At 40.6% G+C, this 15,649-nt stretch overlaps 1 protein-coding gene across 1 annotated transcript; it reads left to right on the top strand.

The window, feature by feature from the left end:
* Positions 1 to 299: 299 nt before the first annotated feature.
* On the top strand, positions 300 to 15,144 carry LOC127225678 (WD40 repeat-containing protein SMU1-like). The gene is given in 13 exon segments (XM_051189183.1): positions 300 to 403; positions 2,013 to 2,223; positions 4,420 to 4,572; positions 5,859 to 5,969; positions 6,755 to 6,883; positions 8,654 to 8,773; positions 9,864 to 9,980; positions 11,251 to 11,378; positions 12,087 to 12,213; positions 12,887 to 13,054; positions 14,143 to 14,200; positions 14,203 to 14,294; positions 14,907 to 15,144. Coding segments are annotated over 13 exon segments (1,539 nt in total). The 5' UTR covers positions 300 to 377; the 3' UTR covers positions 15,006 to 15,144.
* Positions 15,145 to 15,649: the final 505 nt, after the last annotated feature.

The raw sequence follows: 15,649 nt of genomic DNA, 5'->3' as shown, positions 1-15,649 counted from the left end.
GAGTTCCGAGTTCCGGGATAGCCAACCTATATAAACAGACACCGTGCTTGCGTTAGTGTGCAATAGGAAGCCCTGAGGACACCCGGCGCGAGCCAGTCAGTTCTCCGCCTCCACCTTGTGGGTCCCGAGATCGAACTCAGTTGGCCTGGATCGGCGGCAGTCGCCTTTACTTTCTGAGCCGTCTTGTCACCTCCAGACGGACTTTTGACAAGTGCACTAGTCTCGATCCCTCACGCACTGCGTAACCTTTGCGCTTCACTCGCTGCCCTTAGACCTTCGCCGGGCGGAAGTGACGCAAGGCGGCCGCCGGAGGTGTCGCGAAGCGGTGTGCGACCCGGTCTGTACTGAGAGGGGCCTGGACCCGGAGCGACACCGCTATGTCGATCGAAATCGAGTCTTCCGAGTGAGTACTGCTGTGGCTTGACCCGGCGTGGCGTGGCGTAGGGTGGAGGGGGCTCGGGAGGACGTCCGAGGAGGCTGCGGCCTCGGTTGGCTTGTCTCCTCGGTGTGCCCGCGGGGGAGCAGCCCTGGGGCGGGCGGCCCGGAGCCCCGCGGCCCGCTTGTGGGGCTGGAGAGGCACTCGGAGCCGACCTGACTGCTCTGCCCTAACCCACCCCTCACTCAGTGCAGTCGGCGTGTAACCAGTCCCCCAGCCTGCCCGGAAGGCAGCTTCTCGTCTTAGTCCGCAAAGGCTCGGCTGCTTCCATTTGCTCAGTCCCAATGTGGCGCCGAGTTCTGGTTTGCAGCTTGTAGATGGAGAGCGGCTGTGTGGACAGAGAGACAGAGTTTGAGGTTTGGGTCAGAAGAGTGATGCTTAGTAACACGGGGACGGCGAGGAGCCAGGCAGGCGTGGAGTTACTGATTGCATGCTGAGTCTTTCGTGAACTTGGCCAGGACTCCATCCTTTGCCTCTTCTTGCTAACAAGTAAAATGTAAATTAGCAGACGTTTGCGTTCGGAGTGCAAGGGAGGTAGATCTGTCCTTAGATCTGCAGAACGGGGAGGTTTTTATTAAATTTCCCGAAACTGAGACCTGCTGTGTATTGTTTAAGACTGGAAACCTGGCATGAAGTGTGCTCATCTATAATCGTAGCACTAAAGAGGAAGGTAGGAAGGTCTTGTCATTTTTTTTTTAAAGGAACCAAGATTTTATATAGCAATTTAAATGATCCTTTTCTTCCTCCCTTCCTTCCTTTCTTTCCATCTGCCTATCTATGTTTTTATTTATTTGGCTTATTTGTCATTTTTTAATGGGTCAGGATTTTCTACAGCAATGTAGATCTTATTTACGTATTTATTTGGCTTGTCATTTTTTAAATGGACCAAGATTTTCTATAGCAATGTAGATGATTCAATCTATTTATTTAACAATTGAATTTATTAATGATTAAATTTACTTAATGACTATTTATTTACTTATTTATTTGACTTGTCATTGTTTTAAATTGACCAAGATTTACCGGAGCAATGTAGATAATCTTATTTATTTAATAATGCAATCAATTTATTTAATGATTCAATCTATTTAATGATTTATTTATTTGGCTTTTCATTTTTTTTTAAAAAAGGATCAAGATTTCCTACAGCAATGTAGATGATTTTTATCTATGTCTGTTTGTTTATCTATCTGGCTTGTAAATTTTTTTATTTGGATTAAAGCTGTATGCCCCCACCATCTGGCCAGATGCTTTAAAAAAATATCATTGACTATTGTAGGTTTAAAGTTTCTCACACAAATGTCCAGTAATCCAGTGATCCGAGTAGTAATGACTACCAACTTTCTGAGTAGGAGACATTGGGCAAATGATTTCTCCTCTCTGATCCATGGTTTTCCTATCTTTGGATGGAAGTCCTTTGGAACCTTGATTCTGTGACTTTTGCAAAGTTTTACTTTCATAATTAAATGGAAAGTGGGCAGTCGAAGGATTGAGTTGCCTAGTTAACCCAAAAGGTTTACTTTGGCCTCTGGTGACTGGAGATCTCTAAACTGATGTCTTTCTTTATTTCTTTCAGTGTGATTCGTCTTATCATGCAGTACTTGAAGGAGAACAGTTTACATCGGGCATTGGCCACCTTACAGGAGGAGACTACTGTTTCTCTCAATACTGTGGACAGCATTGAAAGTTTCGTGGCTGATATTAATAGTGGCCATTGGGATACTGTGTTACAGGCTATACAGTCTCTGAAATTGCCAGACAAAACCCTTATTGATCTCTATGAACAGGTAATGTTCCTGAGGTTTTATGGTTTGGTCCCTTAACTGGGAAGTATCAGTGAGCTTTCCTTCAAATGCTCAAGGGACATATAAATGACTGTAAAACGGAAAAAATACACATCTTCAAGACTCAACCGTGTATTTTTTTTTCTTCCATCTTGGAAGAGTCAGTATTTTTTCAAATTTAAATTATTTCTTGGTATGGTTTTGAGGCTGGAACCCAGGGAAACTGAATTACTTTTTAGGTGGTCATAAAATAAGTATTCTAAAGTTCTAAAGTTGAGTGTGGTGGTTTGAGACCAGGTGGTCAACATAGTAAATTCCAGGCCAGCCTAGGATATTTAGTAAGACCAGAGAGAGAAAAGTATTTCCAATATCAAATAATACAATGGGATTCAGTTAGGGCATTGACCACTTGGAATTAGCACACACCTGAATTAGCACACACCACTAACTTTGACAGATTTCCCTCCCTTTAGATACTAGCTGCACTGTGTTGGGGTTGCTGGTGGCAGGGTGAGGGTGAGTGGGGAAGGGGTGTGTGTGACATTTTTAGACCACTTAGGCTTTTCTTCTCTTTCTTTTTTGTTTTGCTTTGTTTTTTCAAGACAGGATTTTTCTGTGTAGCCCTGGCTCTCCTAGAACTGGTTTTGTAGACAAGATTGACCTCAAACTCAGATCCACCTGCCTCTGCTTCTAGAGCACTGGGATTACAGGTGTGCCCCATTACCACCTGACTTTAGGTCAATTAACTTTTTGGCCAACTGATTAAATTCGGGGACTCATGTGACATACTCAAATTTAATAATTTATTAGAATGATCCATAGAACTTAGAAAAGCTCTGTATTTATGTGACTAAAGTCTTATTATTAAGGACACAGATCAGAACTAGCCAAAGGAAAAGACAGAAAGAACAAAGTCTGAGAGACCTGCATGTAGAACTTTGGTTTTTGTCTTAGTGGAATTGGGTTGTGTCACCCACCAGCCAGAGGGTTCTGTTGTGGCTTTATTATATAACCCTGCTGAACATTACAATTTCCTGTCTTCATTTTCTACCTCCCCATTGACTCTTTGCCCCAGAGGTGGGGCTGGCTAAAAACCTTAATCTGTTAATATTGGCTTTTATGGTAACCATTCTCTGTCCCAAGGCATCATTTTAGCACAAACTTGGGTGTTATTCAGAGGGCTCTGGAGCAACAGATGGCTTTGTCTTTGTCACTAGTAGAATTCTAAGGGTGGTTTTTTTTTTGGTTTTTTTTCTTTTTTTTGTTTTTTTTTTTTACTTTGAGACAAGGTTTCTCTGTATTGCTTTGGAGCCTGCCCTGGAACTCACTCTGTAGATCAGGCTGGCCTTGAACTCACAGAGATCTGCCTGCTTCTGCTTCCTGAATTCTGCGATTAAAGGAATTCTCAGGGTTTTATAAACTATGAAACAAGACCCCAGGACAAATAGCAAACTATTTATTATAAAACAACACATTGAAAAACAAACCAGGTCATTTACTTTCAAGCAGAGGCAGCCAGATCTCTGAGTTCAAGGCCAACCTGGTCTGAAGAGTGAATTCTCCGGACAGCCAGGGCTACACAGAGAACCCTGTCTCAAAAAAAAAAAAAAAAAAAAAAAAACCCAAAACAAAACATCAGAAAAGCCAGGTGTGATGTTTCAAACCTTTAATCTTGAGGGGGAGGCAAGGGTGGCCTGGTCTACATGAGTACTAGGCTAGCCAGGGCTACATAGTAGTGAGACACTGTCTCAAAACAAACTAAGCAATATCAAAGAAGAGGAAAGAAAGGTGGAATTTGAAGGATTGAAGTTATTACTTATAGTTTTTTGAGACAGATGGGCTGTGTACTATGCTATTGTGACACCTATTTATAATTTAGTTATCCACTTGAAATTGCTAGTGAAGAAGATAAATGGTGTTTCCTAGTATAGGAAATACTTTTGACAGGCCTTGTCTGTATCAAACTTTTCTTTCTGAAAAATACTTATAAGAAAGTAGGCATGATAGCACCCAGCTTTAATTCCAATACTTAGGAAGTAAGAGGCAGTTGGGTCTCTGTGAGTTCTAGGGAAACCTGGTGTATATAGTGAGTTCCAGGACAGCCAGGGCTATATAGAGAAACCCTGTCTGGGGGGAAAAAAGAAAGGAAATTACTGATAGAGGATGTGCTGAAAAATGTATATTCTTTCCATTGTCCAGGTTGTTTTGGAATTGATAGAACTTCGTGAATTGGGTGCTGCCAGGTCACTTCTGAGACAGACAGACCCCATGATTATGTTGAAGCAAACACAACCAGAGCGTTATATTCATCTGGAAAACCTCTTAGCCAGGTCCTACTTTGATCCTCGTGAGGTAAGGATATCTTAGTGAAAAGACATCTATGTTAATTGTGAAGATTAATTAATGAGCCCTTGTAAAATTTTAAAATTTTTGTTTGTGTATATGTGTTTGGGCAGGTGTACATGTGTGGAGGTCAGAGGACCACTTATAGGAGTTGGTTCTTGTCTTCTCCCATGGTATTCAAATTTATTTCATGATGCTTGGTGTCAAATACCTTTTCCCCACATAGTGATCTTATCCACTGATGCGATTATACATATACTCACACAAACACAGTTTCTTTCCCACATGAACTTTCACTAGAGGCTGTCAAAAAGCAAGGAAAGAACTCGGTAATAGAAAGTTAGATTTCTGAAGAATGAGTCTTTGGCCCTGCAAATACGTCAGGAACTAGACTCCTTCCTCTGTCTTTGTGGCTTACCTGTCCTCTTCAGATTGACTGATAGCAACCAGCTTTCACCCATACTTCAGAAGTGCAGTATGTAGAATTGGAAAGTTATTTTAAAATACTAAATTGTCTTAATTCATCACCTGTTATTTAGATATTTTATTTTCATGTTTTCCTCTTTGAATGTTTGTATCCTTTGCTTTTGAAAAAAAATTTTATTATATTTAGGTGTGTGTGTGTGTGTCTGTGTGTACATGTGTACTGTGTACAGTGTGCATGTGTGCTTGTTTGCAGGAGCCTGAGCAAGCCAGAGGCATTGAATATTATGGGAGCCCACAAATGACTCAGTTCCATCTGAGTCTATTCTGACTCAGAGTTCAAGCCTGCTTGTTTCAGTCTCCTTGAAAGCTGTGAGAAAGTTCTGCTGGAGCCCATGGGAAAGAGCATATTATCTAGCAAGCTTCTGATGGCAGCCAAAAGGCACATGGAGATAGGGAGCTGGTTAATTGACTATGCTGCTCTTTGTTTTGCTTTGCCTCCAGTCTGTATATAAGCAGGGTCTATATTAAACTCTGGGCTGTCTGGTCAATGCTGAAAGGCATTGACCGGGCAGTCCTGAATCTATCCTGTGTTTCTGTCTGTTTCTTTTATCTGCCTTTTCTCAACCACCTCTACTCAGGTAACCCAGCTGGCTTGTTAGAACAGACTCTGCTAGACTATTCTCCTGAAGCTGGAATTATAGGCAGTTGTGAACTGCCCAGTGTCAGTATTGGTAATCAACCTGGTTTTCTGGAAGAGTAGTACATGCTCTTAGCTGCTGAGCTTTAAATATATATACATTAATGCTTTGCTTCTCCTTGGAGATGATGACACCTCTTTTTTCTTTTTCTTTTTTGTTTGTTTTCCCTAGGCATACCCCGATGGAAGTAGCAAAGAGAAAAGGAGAGCAGCAATTGCCCAGGCATTAGCTGGGGAGGTCAGTGTGGTGCCTCCATCTCGCCTCATGGCATTGCTGGGACAGGTAAGTGAACTCCTATAGGACTGAAATCACCCTGAGTTCCTGCTACTGGATCCTGTGTTAAGGCATATTTCTGAGTTAAGGAAATTACACAGACTGGGAATAGAGCTTTCCTACAAGGCTAATCGCTCAGCAGCTGTGCAGAACCACCTTTCCTCTTTTCCTGGAGCAGCAATGTAGGCTAGCCATCCAGGAATGTGGGATGTGCTGCTGGGGAACTTGGATTTTAATGTTCATGCTTCATAGAATCCATATTCTTACCAGTTCTATGGTCATGTCTGTGAGTTCAAGGCCTGCCTGATCTACAGAGTTCCAGGACAGGCTCCAAAGCTACACAGAGAAACTTAAAAAAACAAAAGATAGCTTTGTAATTCTTAATACATACAAGCATGTGTATGTATGGTATGTCATAGTATGATGTGATATTAGATGAAAACTAGAAATATAGTATAATTACTAATAGAACAAGTAAGCACATCATGTGAGAGGAAAATGATTTGAAGAGATTATTGTAAAACTTTATTAATGGCTGGTTTTGAGTTTTAGAACTCTGGGAAATTCCTGCTTTCCAAATTTTTGTTTTTAACAAAGAAAAATAGATGTGAGATAGTTTTTGCCTGTTTAAGTCTCCCATGAAAAGTCCATGTTCTTGGACACTGAACCATAGCTTGTGTGACTGGGAAGTGTAGTTTCCTCTGGAACTCATTCTCTCAGGCATGGTTTTGCCTGAGCAGCAGTTATTGGCTCTTCACTTACTCAATGGATTGCCATGCTCTCTTTTTTCACAGGCATTGAAGTGGCAGCAGCACCAAGGATTGCTTCCTCCTGGTATGACCATAGATTTGTTTCGAGGCAAAGCAGCTGTCAAAGATGTGGAGGAAGAAAAGTTTCCTACTCAGCTGAGCAGGCATATTAAGGTAGGGGCTGACAGCTTTTTAACAGTTGTGATTAGTTGAATGCTCATCATGCAGAGCCAGGCCCCATGGGCAGAAGCTGGGTACCAGGGAGGAGAGCTCTGGGCAGTACTCAGGGTTCTCTTGGTGTCCACTGAGTACTGCTGTAGCCCGGCAGTGGCACAGGTCAGTTGTATACACAAGTAGATACATATTTGACAACCAGCACATAATCTTATATTTGGAAAAATGTTCGCTCTTTGGTTAAATCTGAGACTATATGAACTTTATATATGCATGTCCTGTTAAACATTTGTGCTTAGTCTGCTGTTGGTCAGGCAAAGGGCCAGTCATGGATTGTAAAGTTGACTTGTAATGATTAGACCTAGAACCTCAGCAGACCACTGAGTTACATCTCTGGACTTTGATTATATTTGGAGACTGTTTTAGGAAAAGGCACAATCAAATAGTTCAGTTCCCAGAATTAGGGGTATGTTTAGTATATTAGCTTCTCTGTAACTTTGTGCTCTGAATTAATGGATTTTAAAATGCTGCATATTCACAGGCTTAAATAAAGAGATGGCTCAGTGGATAAAATGTTTGCTGTGCAAAGATGAGGACCTGAACTTGGGTTCCCAGAGCCCACATAAAATTGAGCATGTCAGCATGTATGTGTAAGCCCAGTGCTGGGGCAGCAGGGGACAGATATTAGGGGGCTTACTAGCAAGCCATTGTAGCAGAATATGGGGAGCTTCATGTCTAGTGAGAGGCTCTGTCTTGAAGAATAAGGTAGAGAGAGGTAGAATCTGATACCTTGACCTCTAACCTCCATATGAGCATGCACCTGCATGAACATGCTTATACATTTGTATACTATATTGCAAATATGCACACATACAAACATTGCATATTCCTTAACTTGGACTTTGGTTCAGTATTTTGTATGTCTTTACTGCACTGTTTGTTTTAACTTCCACGTGATAATATTTTTGAGTCATACCATTGGGCTACAATTTTTCTGAATGAACATTTTTTTTTTTTTTTTTGCGTTGAAAATAGACCCAGACAGCAGGGTAATGGTTGTGCACACCTTTAATCCCAGCAATTGGGAGCAGACACAGTCAGGATCTCTGAGTTTGAGGCCAGCTTGGGCTACAGAATGAGTACCAGGATAGCCACAGCTACACAGAGAAACCCTGTCTTGAAACACCAAAACCAAATAAAAAAATTTTCCAGCAGTGTGTGGTGATGTATGCTTGTAGTTCCAGCACTTAGGGTTATTGAAGTAGGATGGTCTCAACTGTGTGTGCTACATTGAGTTTTTGGTGAACTTAGGCCACATGATGAAATCATCTTTGAAAGGACAAAAATTTTTTGGTTCCCCCCTACCCCCCCTTTTTGTTTTTTGCAAATAATTTCATTGAAAAGGCAACAACATTTTGATATAAAATTGGTTAGAGAAAGTATACACCAGGGTCCAGGTGTAGAAATGCCTTCCAATACTCCACAGTATTGGCCATCTCTGCCAGGGCAGGGTTTCTCAAAAGGCTAAAATGGGCTGGGCGTTGGTGGAACACGCCTTTAATCCCAGCACTCAGGAGGCGGAGGCAGGTGGATCTCTGTGGGTTTGAGGCCAGCCTGATCTACAGAGCTAGTTCCAGGACAGGATCCAAAACAATACAGAGTAACAAATCCTGTCTCAAAAAAAATCAAAAAGGAGGGGGAGGCTAAAATGGGAATTGTTTGTAGGCCATTAGGTAACAATGTATGTGTCCTTTGTTTCACTTGATACAGTTTGGTCAGAAATCCCATGTGGAGTGTGCTCGGTTCTCTCCAGATGGTCAGTATCTGGTCACTGGATCTGTTGATGGATTTATTGAAGTGTGGAACTTCACTACGGGAAAAATCAGGAAGGTAAAGTATTTCAAATGCATTAACTTACTAAGGAAGAATTGCTAATTTTCAGTTAATTATGTCTTATTTCTGAGTTAGATGATTGAAGAAGGACCTTTATGAAAGATGTATTTTTATAGTTTAAAAGCTCATTTAAATTACTGAATTTTCATTAAATGTGGGAAAACCTTTATTATCTATACTTTTCATGAATTTTTATAAAAATTAAACACTTTTTGAGTAACATGTCTGTCTAATATTTAGAAGGTGTCATGAGGTCTTCAAGTGTAGTATTCTTAGTCTCATCCTTGAGCCAGTCTCTTCCTTGGTTGAGCCTGGGTTACCCATTTTTGAGTGTTCTAGCAGTTACTTATGTGTTCTTTTAATAATGTTACACAGATGGCAGCATACATGTCATATACTTTATTATGCCCCTCGATTTTGCTGAATTACATTGCATGCAATGAATCATGTGACTGATGTAATGAATCCCTTTTAGATGGTTGCCAGTCTCACCTAATTGTAATACTAATTGTATTTCTAAAGTTCTGTGAAGTTTATGACCACACTCCCCACATGTGTATGCACATGTGAATTTGCAGGTACTAATGTACGTTTGTATGGTGACCAGAGGGAACCTTGGGTGTTGTCAGTCAGGTGTTGTCCACCTTGTTCTGTGACTTAGGATCTTTTACTGGAGTGAAACTCCTCAAATAGGCTAGCTTGGATGGTCAGTGAGATCCAGACTTACCTCTGTTTTCCTCGCTCTAGGATTACAAAAGTACACCATGCATTTTTTTTTTTTTTTTTTTTTTTTTTATTTTGTGTGTTTTGGGGATCGTGCTTGTAAGACAATAACTTCCCAGCTTTTTTTTTTTTTTTTTTTTTTTTTATTTAAGAAGCTTTCTCTTTTAAGGAAATCAAAATATGCTTTGCAGGGGCTGGAGAAATGGATCAGTGGTTAAAATACTTGCTGTGCAAATAGGAGAACTGGAGTTCAGGGCCCTAGAACTCCTGCTTTTAGTCAGTTTCTAGGGCTCTGGGTAGGGCCACTGGGACAGTGGTTTGGTTTTGTGTTAATTTAGTAACTGTTAATCATCACTTACTTTAGGATCTAAAGTACCAGGCCCAGGATAACTTCATGATGATGGATGATGCTGTCCTCTGCATGTGTTTCAGCAGAGATACAGAAATGTTAGCAACTGGTGCCCAAGATGGAAAGATTAAGGTATGGATCAGTGCCGAGAATGTGTACATTTAGACATTTTTAATTTTAATTTTTTTTTTTAACATATTGATCCCAGTTACCTCTCTCCCTTCCTCTTTTCCACCCTCACATGCACTCCAACCACCCTCCCTTCCCATCCCCCTCCCAACTCCACATGTAGGGTGATGCCCTCCAGGAGGGGTCATATAAATCTGTCAAGTCATTTGGAGTAGGGACTAGGACTTCTCTCCTGTCTCTAGGTTAAGGGAGTATTCCTCCATGGGGGATGTGCCCGCAAAGTCCTTTTGTGCACCAGGAATACATCCTGGTTCCACTGTATGAAGTCCCTTAGACTGCCCAGGCCTTCTAGCTGAGACCTATGTTCAGGGGATTTTCAAATTTTTTAATGGTATGGTACACTGACACTCACTATCAAAATACTCCTATATATTTAACATTAGTTTGCTGCTAATTCCTTTTTCTTTTTCAATTTTACTAATGATTCTGTCTGGGATTATTAACATGTTTATAGTCTATTAACATGTTTAGGGTCACATAGTTGGTAAATTAGATACAGCACTTATATTCAAATCTGTTCATGTCTGTTTTGGTTGTAGCTTACTGTAATGTATTATAGGTTATCTATTCCTCCCTCCCTCCCTATCTATCTATTCTTATATATACACTTAAATGTATATTTAAAGGTGCTGGTATACAGCCCCATTATCTGTGGTTTCTTTTTAGTTGCTGATAATGCCCCTGGGACTAGATAAAATGTGGAAAATAGTCACTGCTTAGACTTGGATACTGGTTTTTTGTTTTGGTCTTGGGGATTGAACTCAGGGCCTAGACAAACACTCTTACCACTGTGTTGTGTTTTGTTTGAAAGATTTATTTATCTTGGTTTATTTTAAGATTTCTTTATCTTACATGTATGAGTGTTTTTCCTGCATATACACATCAGAAGAGGTCATCAGATTCCTTCCACTGGGACTGGACTAACAGGGAGTTCAGAGTTGCCATGTGGGTTTTGGGAATTGCACCTGAGTCTTCTATAAAAGCAAGTGCTCTTAACTACTAAGCAGTTCAGCACTGAGTCTTGAATCTTTATTTTAATAGCTTCTAAGAGAAGAGTTTTAAGTTTCAAAGGGCTCCATATCATTGTACTACTGCAGTAGACATGCCAGACTAAACTGTTAGCATGCACCTTGGTGTTGTCTTGCTATATTAGTACTGTGTTGTGGACTGTACCTGCTAACACCTTATTCACATTTTTATTTCCTTAATACAGGTGTGGAAGATTCAGAGTGGACAGTGTTTAAGAAGATTTGAAAGGGCACATAGTAAAGGTGTCACCTGTCTAAGCTTTTCTAAGGATAGCAGTCAGATCCTTAGTGCGTCTTTTGACCAAACAATAAGGTAATGGGAATCCCGAACTGTCCTCATGACGATTTGATAAATAAGACCAGGCTGGAGAGATGGCTCAGCCATTAAAGGCTAGGCTCACAACCAAAAATAAAAAATAGGCCCCAGAGGGAGAAGTTTCTAGTGAGTCTTTATGCTATTTCAGGATGGGGTGATAGGGAGAACAAGAATATGTGAGGCCTCATTTCCTCAGGTTCAGCTGGCACAGCACTGTTCTATGCATCCACTCTTTATCCAGAAGAGATTTGGAAGGGTGAAATAACAGGGTTTTGTGTTTCTCAATGTGTGGTCTGTGAAGCTGGGTGTGGAGGTGGAAACTTGGACTCACAGCCCTTGGAAGGCAGAGACAGATACACTGTGAATTCTAGGCCAGCTTGCACTCCCTAGTAAAACTCTTGCCTTAAAGAACAAAAAATGTGGTCTGGAGCCACTTGTGTCATAATTACTTTAAGAGGACGACCTTTTTACAGAGTCCTGGGATGTAGCTGAGACCCATTAGTTAATCCCCTAGTTACTAGTCTGGGTAGAAGCCTGTGGTTACTGATATTTCTTGCAGTCTCTTGCTGAGTAGTTTGTATTTATCCTGTTTCTTTATGTATATTTCTTCATTTAATTTTGTAATACTTTGGCAATTCATGTAAAATGCATTCAATGATTTGCTTCCAAAGTAACATTGAGTATTCTTTTCATTTTATTTGATAGAATTCATGGTTTAAAATCTGGAAAAACACTGAAAGAATTTCGAGGTCATTCCTCCTTTGTTAATGAGGCAACATTTACACAAGATGGACATTACATTATCAGTGCATCTTCTGATGGCACTGTGAAGGTAAAGTATCACCATTGACTCATTCTGGGATGTCTGTTTCATAGTTGCTTTTTAAGAAGGCAGCATTGGTGAGGATGGTGATGGTACAGCTTGGGAACCAGAGACAAAAGTATGCTGTGTGTGTTCCCTGTTTGTTTGTCTATATGACACACTCATATAACCTCAGACTCATACAACCCAAGCTTTGTCATGTATAGAAAGAGTTCTTCTAAATGTAGTGACCCTGAGCCACATCTTTGGTCCCTGGGTAATTTTCCTCCCTTCTTTCCTAGACTGTCTTAGAATATTATACTTTCTCAAACTAGGGGTCCTTTTATCTCAGCCTCCTGATGGTTGAAATGATAGGTATGTACCATCATGCCTGGTATTTTTTGTTTGGCTTGAGACAGGATCTTGCTATACAGTAACCCAGGCTGACCTTGAACTCTCCACTCCTTGAGGCTGTGATTAGAGATATGTGCCACTGTGCTGGCTTCTAGTTGTTTATGAAGATAGCATGATCCTGCATCATAAATGGTTTTTATTTTATTATGCCAGTGAAATGATGAAGAGTGAGTACATGTGGCAGTGTTGGTCATTTCATTTTCTTAAAACCTAATTGTTAATTTTTAATCTTTAACACTTTAGAGATTCTCATAATCTAAATGTTATGCTTCACATTTTTGTATGGTAGATCTGGAATATGAAGACCACGGAATGTTCAAATACCTTTAAGTCCTTGGGCAGTACTGCAGGAACAGATATTACTGTCAATAGCGTGATTCTGCTTCCTAAAAACCCAGAGCACTTTGTTGTGTGCAACCGATCAAACACAGTGGTCATCATGAACATGCAGGGGCAGGTGAGTACTCAGAAGGTGCTTCTGGCCTATACTGTGACCAAACAAAGGTTTACTGGGTCTAAACTGTACACTGTGTGTATTTATCGACACACATACAGAAAGAAGTGTTTGATGCGTCTTCATCCTTCATCTAATCTGTCTTTTGTTCTTTTGAGACAGGATCTTCTTATGTAGCCTGAGTTACCCTCAAACTCAATGATCCTCCTGTCTCAGACTCCCGAGTGTTGGGGTTGTAGGTGTATACCACAATGCCCAGCTCTGGTCTGTCTTTTAGCCTCCTTTAGAACTGACCTGAAGATTTTCAGATAGCAACATTCATTCCCATTTAGGGAGATCCAGTGTGGTGTGGATTATTCTCTTATAACATCTACCACACAAGCTAATGTGGGATATTATTAAGAAGAAAACAGCAATGTCTCACTATGTAGCCTAGGCTGGCCTTTAATTCTGAATTCTCCTTCCTCAGTCTCCCAAGGGCTGGACTGCAGGCAAGCACTCCCAAGATGAATTTGATGTTGTATATCATAAAGTAAAATTTAGTGTTCCCTCCCTGGATGGAACATACACATTGCATCTGTTAAGAGTGGACTGTCGAATTAAGTTCAGGTAGCACTGAAAACTAAAGCTATCTTGATTTAGAGAAAAGGATTATATGTGAGGTAGTAAAATTTGCCTCATTAGAACATGGTCAATAAAGTAACTGAAGGACAGGGTTAGTGACTTGGATGCAAAATTCAAAATTTCTCTCTGCTACTTTTGTTAGCTTATTAGGATGAATGGAACTACAGTAGTCACCAAAGTACAAAATAACAGTGTAAAATGTCAGTTTTTAAAATTCGTTTGTTTTCTGGGTGTGTGACATATGCCTTTAATCCCAGCACATGGGAGGGTAGAGGCAGAAGCATCAGGAATTCAGAGTCAACCTTGGCTGCATAGCAAGCTTGAAAACCATCCTGGCTACATGAGACCCTGTCTCCAGACGCCCCTATTAAATGTTAGGTTAGTGGCCTTGGTAGTTTAGCTGCCCACAGTTGACCTACTGCCAACCTGGTGTTTTTTTTTGTTTTTTTTTTTTTGGATATGTGTAGATTGTGAGAAGCTTCAGCTCTGGTAAAAGAGAAGGTGGTGACTTCGTGTGCTGTGCACTCTCCCCCGGGGTGAGTGGATCTACTGTGTCGGGGAGGACTTCGTGCTCTACTGCTTCAGTACAGTCACTGGCAAGCTGGAGAGAACGCTGACTGTGAGTAGTCAGGACCACATAGGGATGGGGGTAATGCACATTCTTTCTCTGAACGCTTCTGGAAACCTGCAGTGGAGGCCTTTACAATATCTATTAGAATCAGCTGTATGTAGTACAGCTTGGCTTCAGAGAAGGGACAGCTAGCTAGCTAGGCCACAATTTCTGGGGCAGAGGGGTTGGAGGGACAGGGTTTTCCCATTCTTTTTGAAGGTTAACTGCTTGCATATTTGTGTATTATCCTTCCAGTTTGATTACTTTTGACACTTTCAGTTTTAGGCTATTAAAATTTCAACTAAATTGAAGATACTATGAAGAGTAATTTTTTTTTTCTTTTTTTTTTTCCAAGATGGGTTTCTCTGTGTAGTCCTAGTCCTGGCTGTCCCAGAACTCAGGGGTCCACCTGCCTCTGCCTCATGAGTGCAGGGATTTTAAAGTCGTGTGCCATCACCTGGCTTATGAGAAATTCATGCCAGTTGCTATAATAATAAATGGTCTCCAAATTTTAGTGGTTTAACAAAATACTTTGTAATTATGTCTTCTCAGCCAACTCTAACGGCCTCTTGGGAGTGTTTTTACAAGTAAGACCCATGCACCCTGTTTTCCACCTTCTAGGTACATGAGAAGGATGTGATTGGAATTGCACACCACCCGCATCAGAACCTGATAGCTACCTACAGTGAAGATGGACTCCTGAAGCTCTGGAAACCCTAAGTCATCATTTACAGTGTAGCATGTACTTATGAGGAAGCAGAAGAGTGTTCATGTGTTACTTTTGCTTTTTCATGTCTGCCTTTGTGAGCAAAGATACTGTCTGAGTCACAAGAATAACTTTTCCAAATTTTGTTTAACAGTAGTTATCATTCAAAGCTGCTTTTTCTTTTCTTTCTTTCTTTCTTTCTTTTTTTTTTTTTTTTTTTTTTTTTTTTTGAGACAGGGTTTCTCTGTAATCCTGGCTGTCCTAGAACTCACTCTGTAGAGCAGGGTTGCCTTGAACTCAGAGATCTGCCTGCTTCTCAAGCGCTGGGATTAGAGGTGTGCGCAACCACACCTGGCATCCATTTAAAGAACTTTTTTTTTTTTTTTTTTTTTTTTTTTTGTTTTTGGCATTTGGTTGAAATAGATTTCTTTCTTTTTAATTTAAATTTGAAACAAGCTTGTTTTTCATGTCAGTCCCAGTTCCTTCTTCCTCCCCTCCTTCCCACCATTTAAAGCATTTTAAAGGCTTTAGTTTATCTGCTTCTAACTGGGGCATTCATTTAATGTTTTCATTAATCTTCTGCCAAAAGACTTATTTCTAAAAGAAAAACTTATTTCAAATGCTAATTAAAACCCATGTCCTAGCATAAAATGTGTAA

The sequence above is a fragment of the Phodopus roborovskii genome, unplaced genomic scaffold, assembly GCF_943737965.1.
Source record: "Phodopus roborovskii unplaced genomic scaffold, PHOROB, whole genome shotgun sequence".
Lineage (NCBI taxonomy): Eukaryota > Metazoa > Chordata > Mammalia > Rodentia > Cricetidae > Phodopus > Phodopus roborovskii.
Note: the sequence above shows the minus strand (reverse complement) of the source record. Positions and strands in the feature narration are given on the sequence as shown.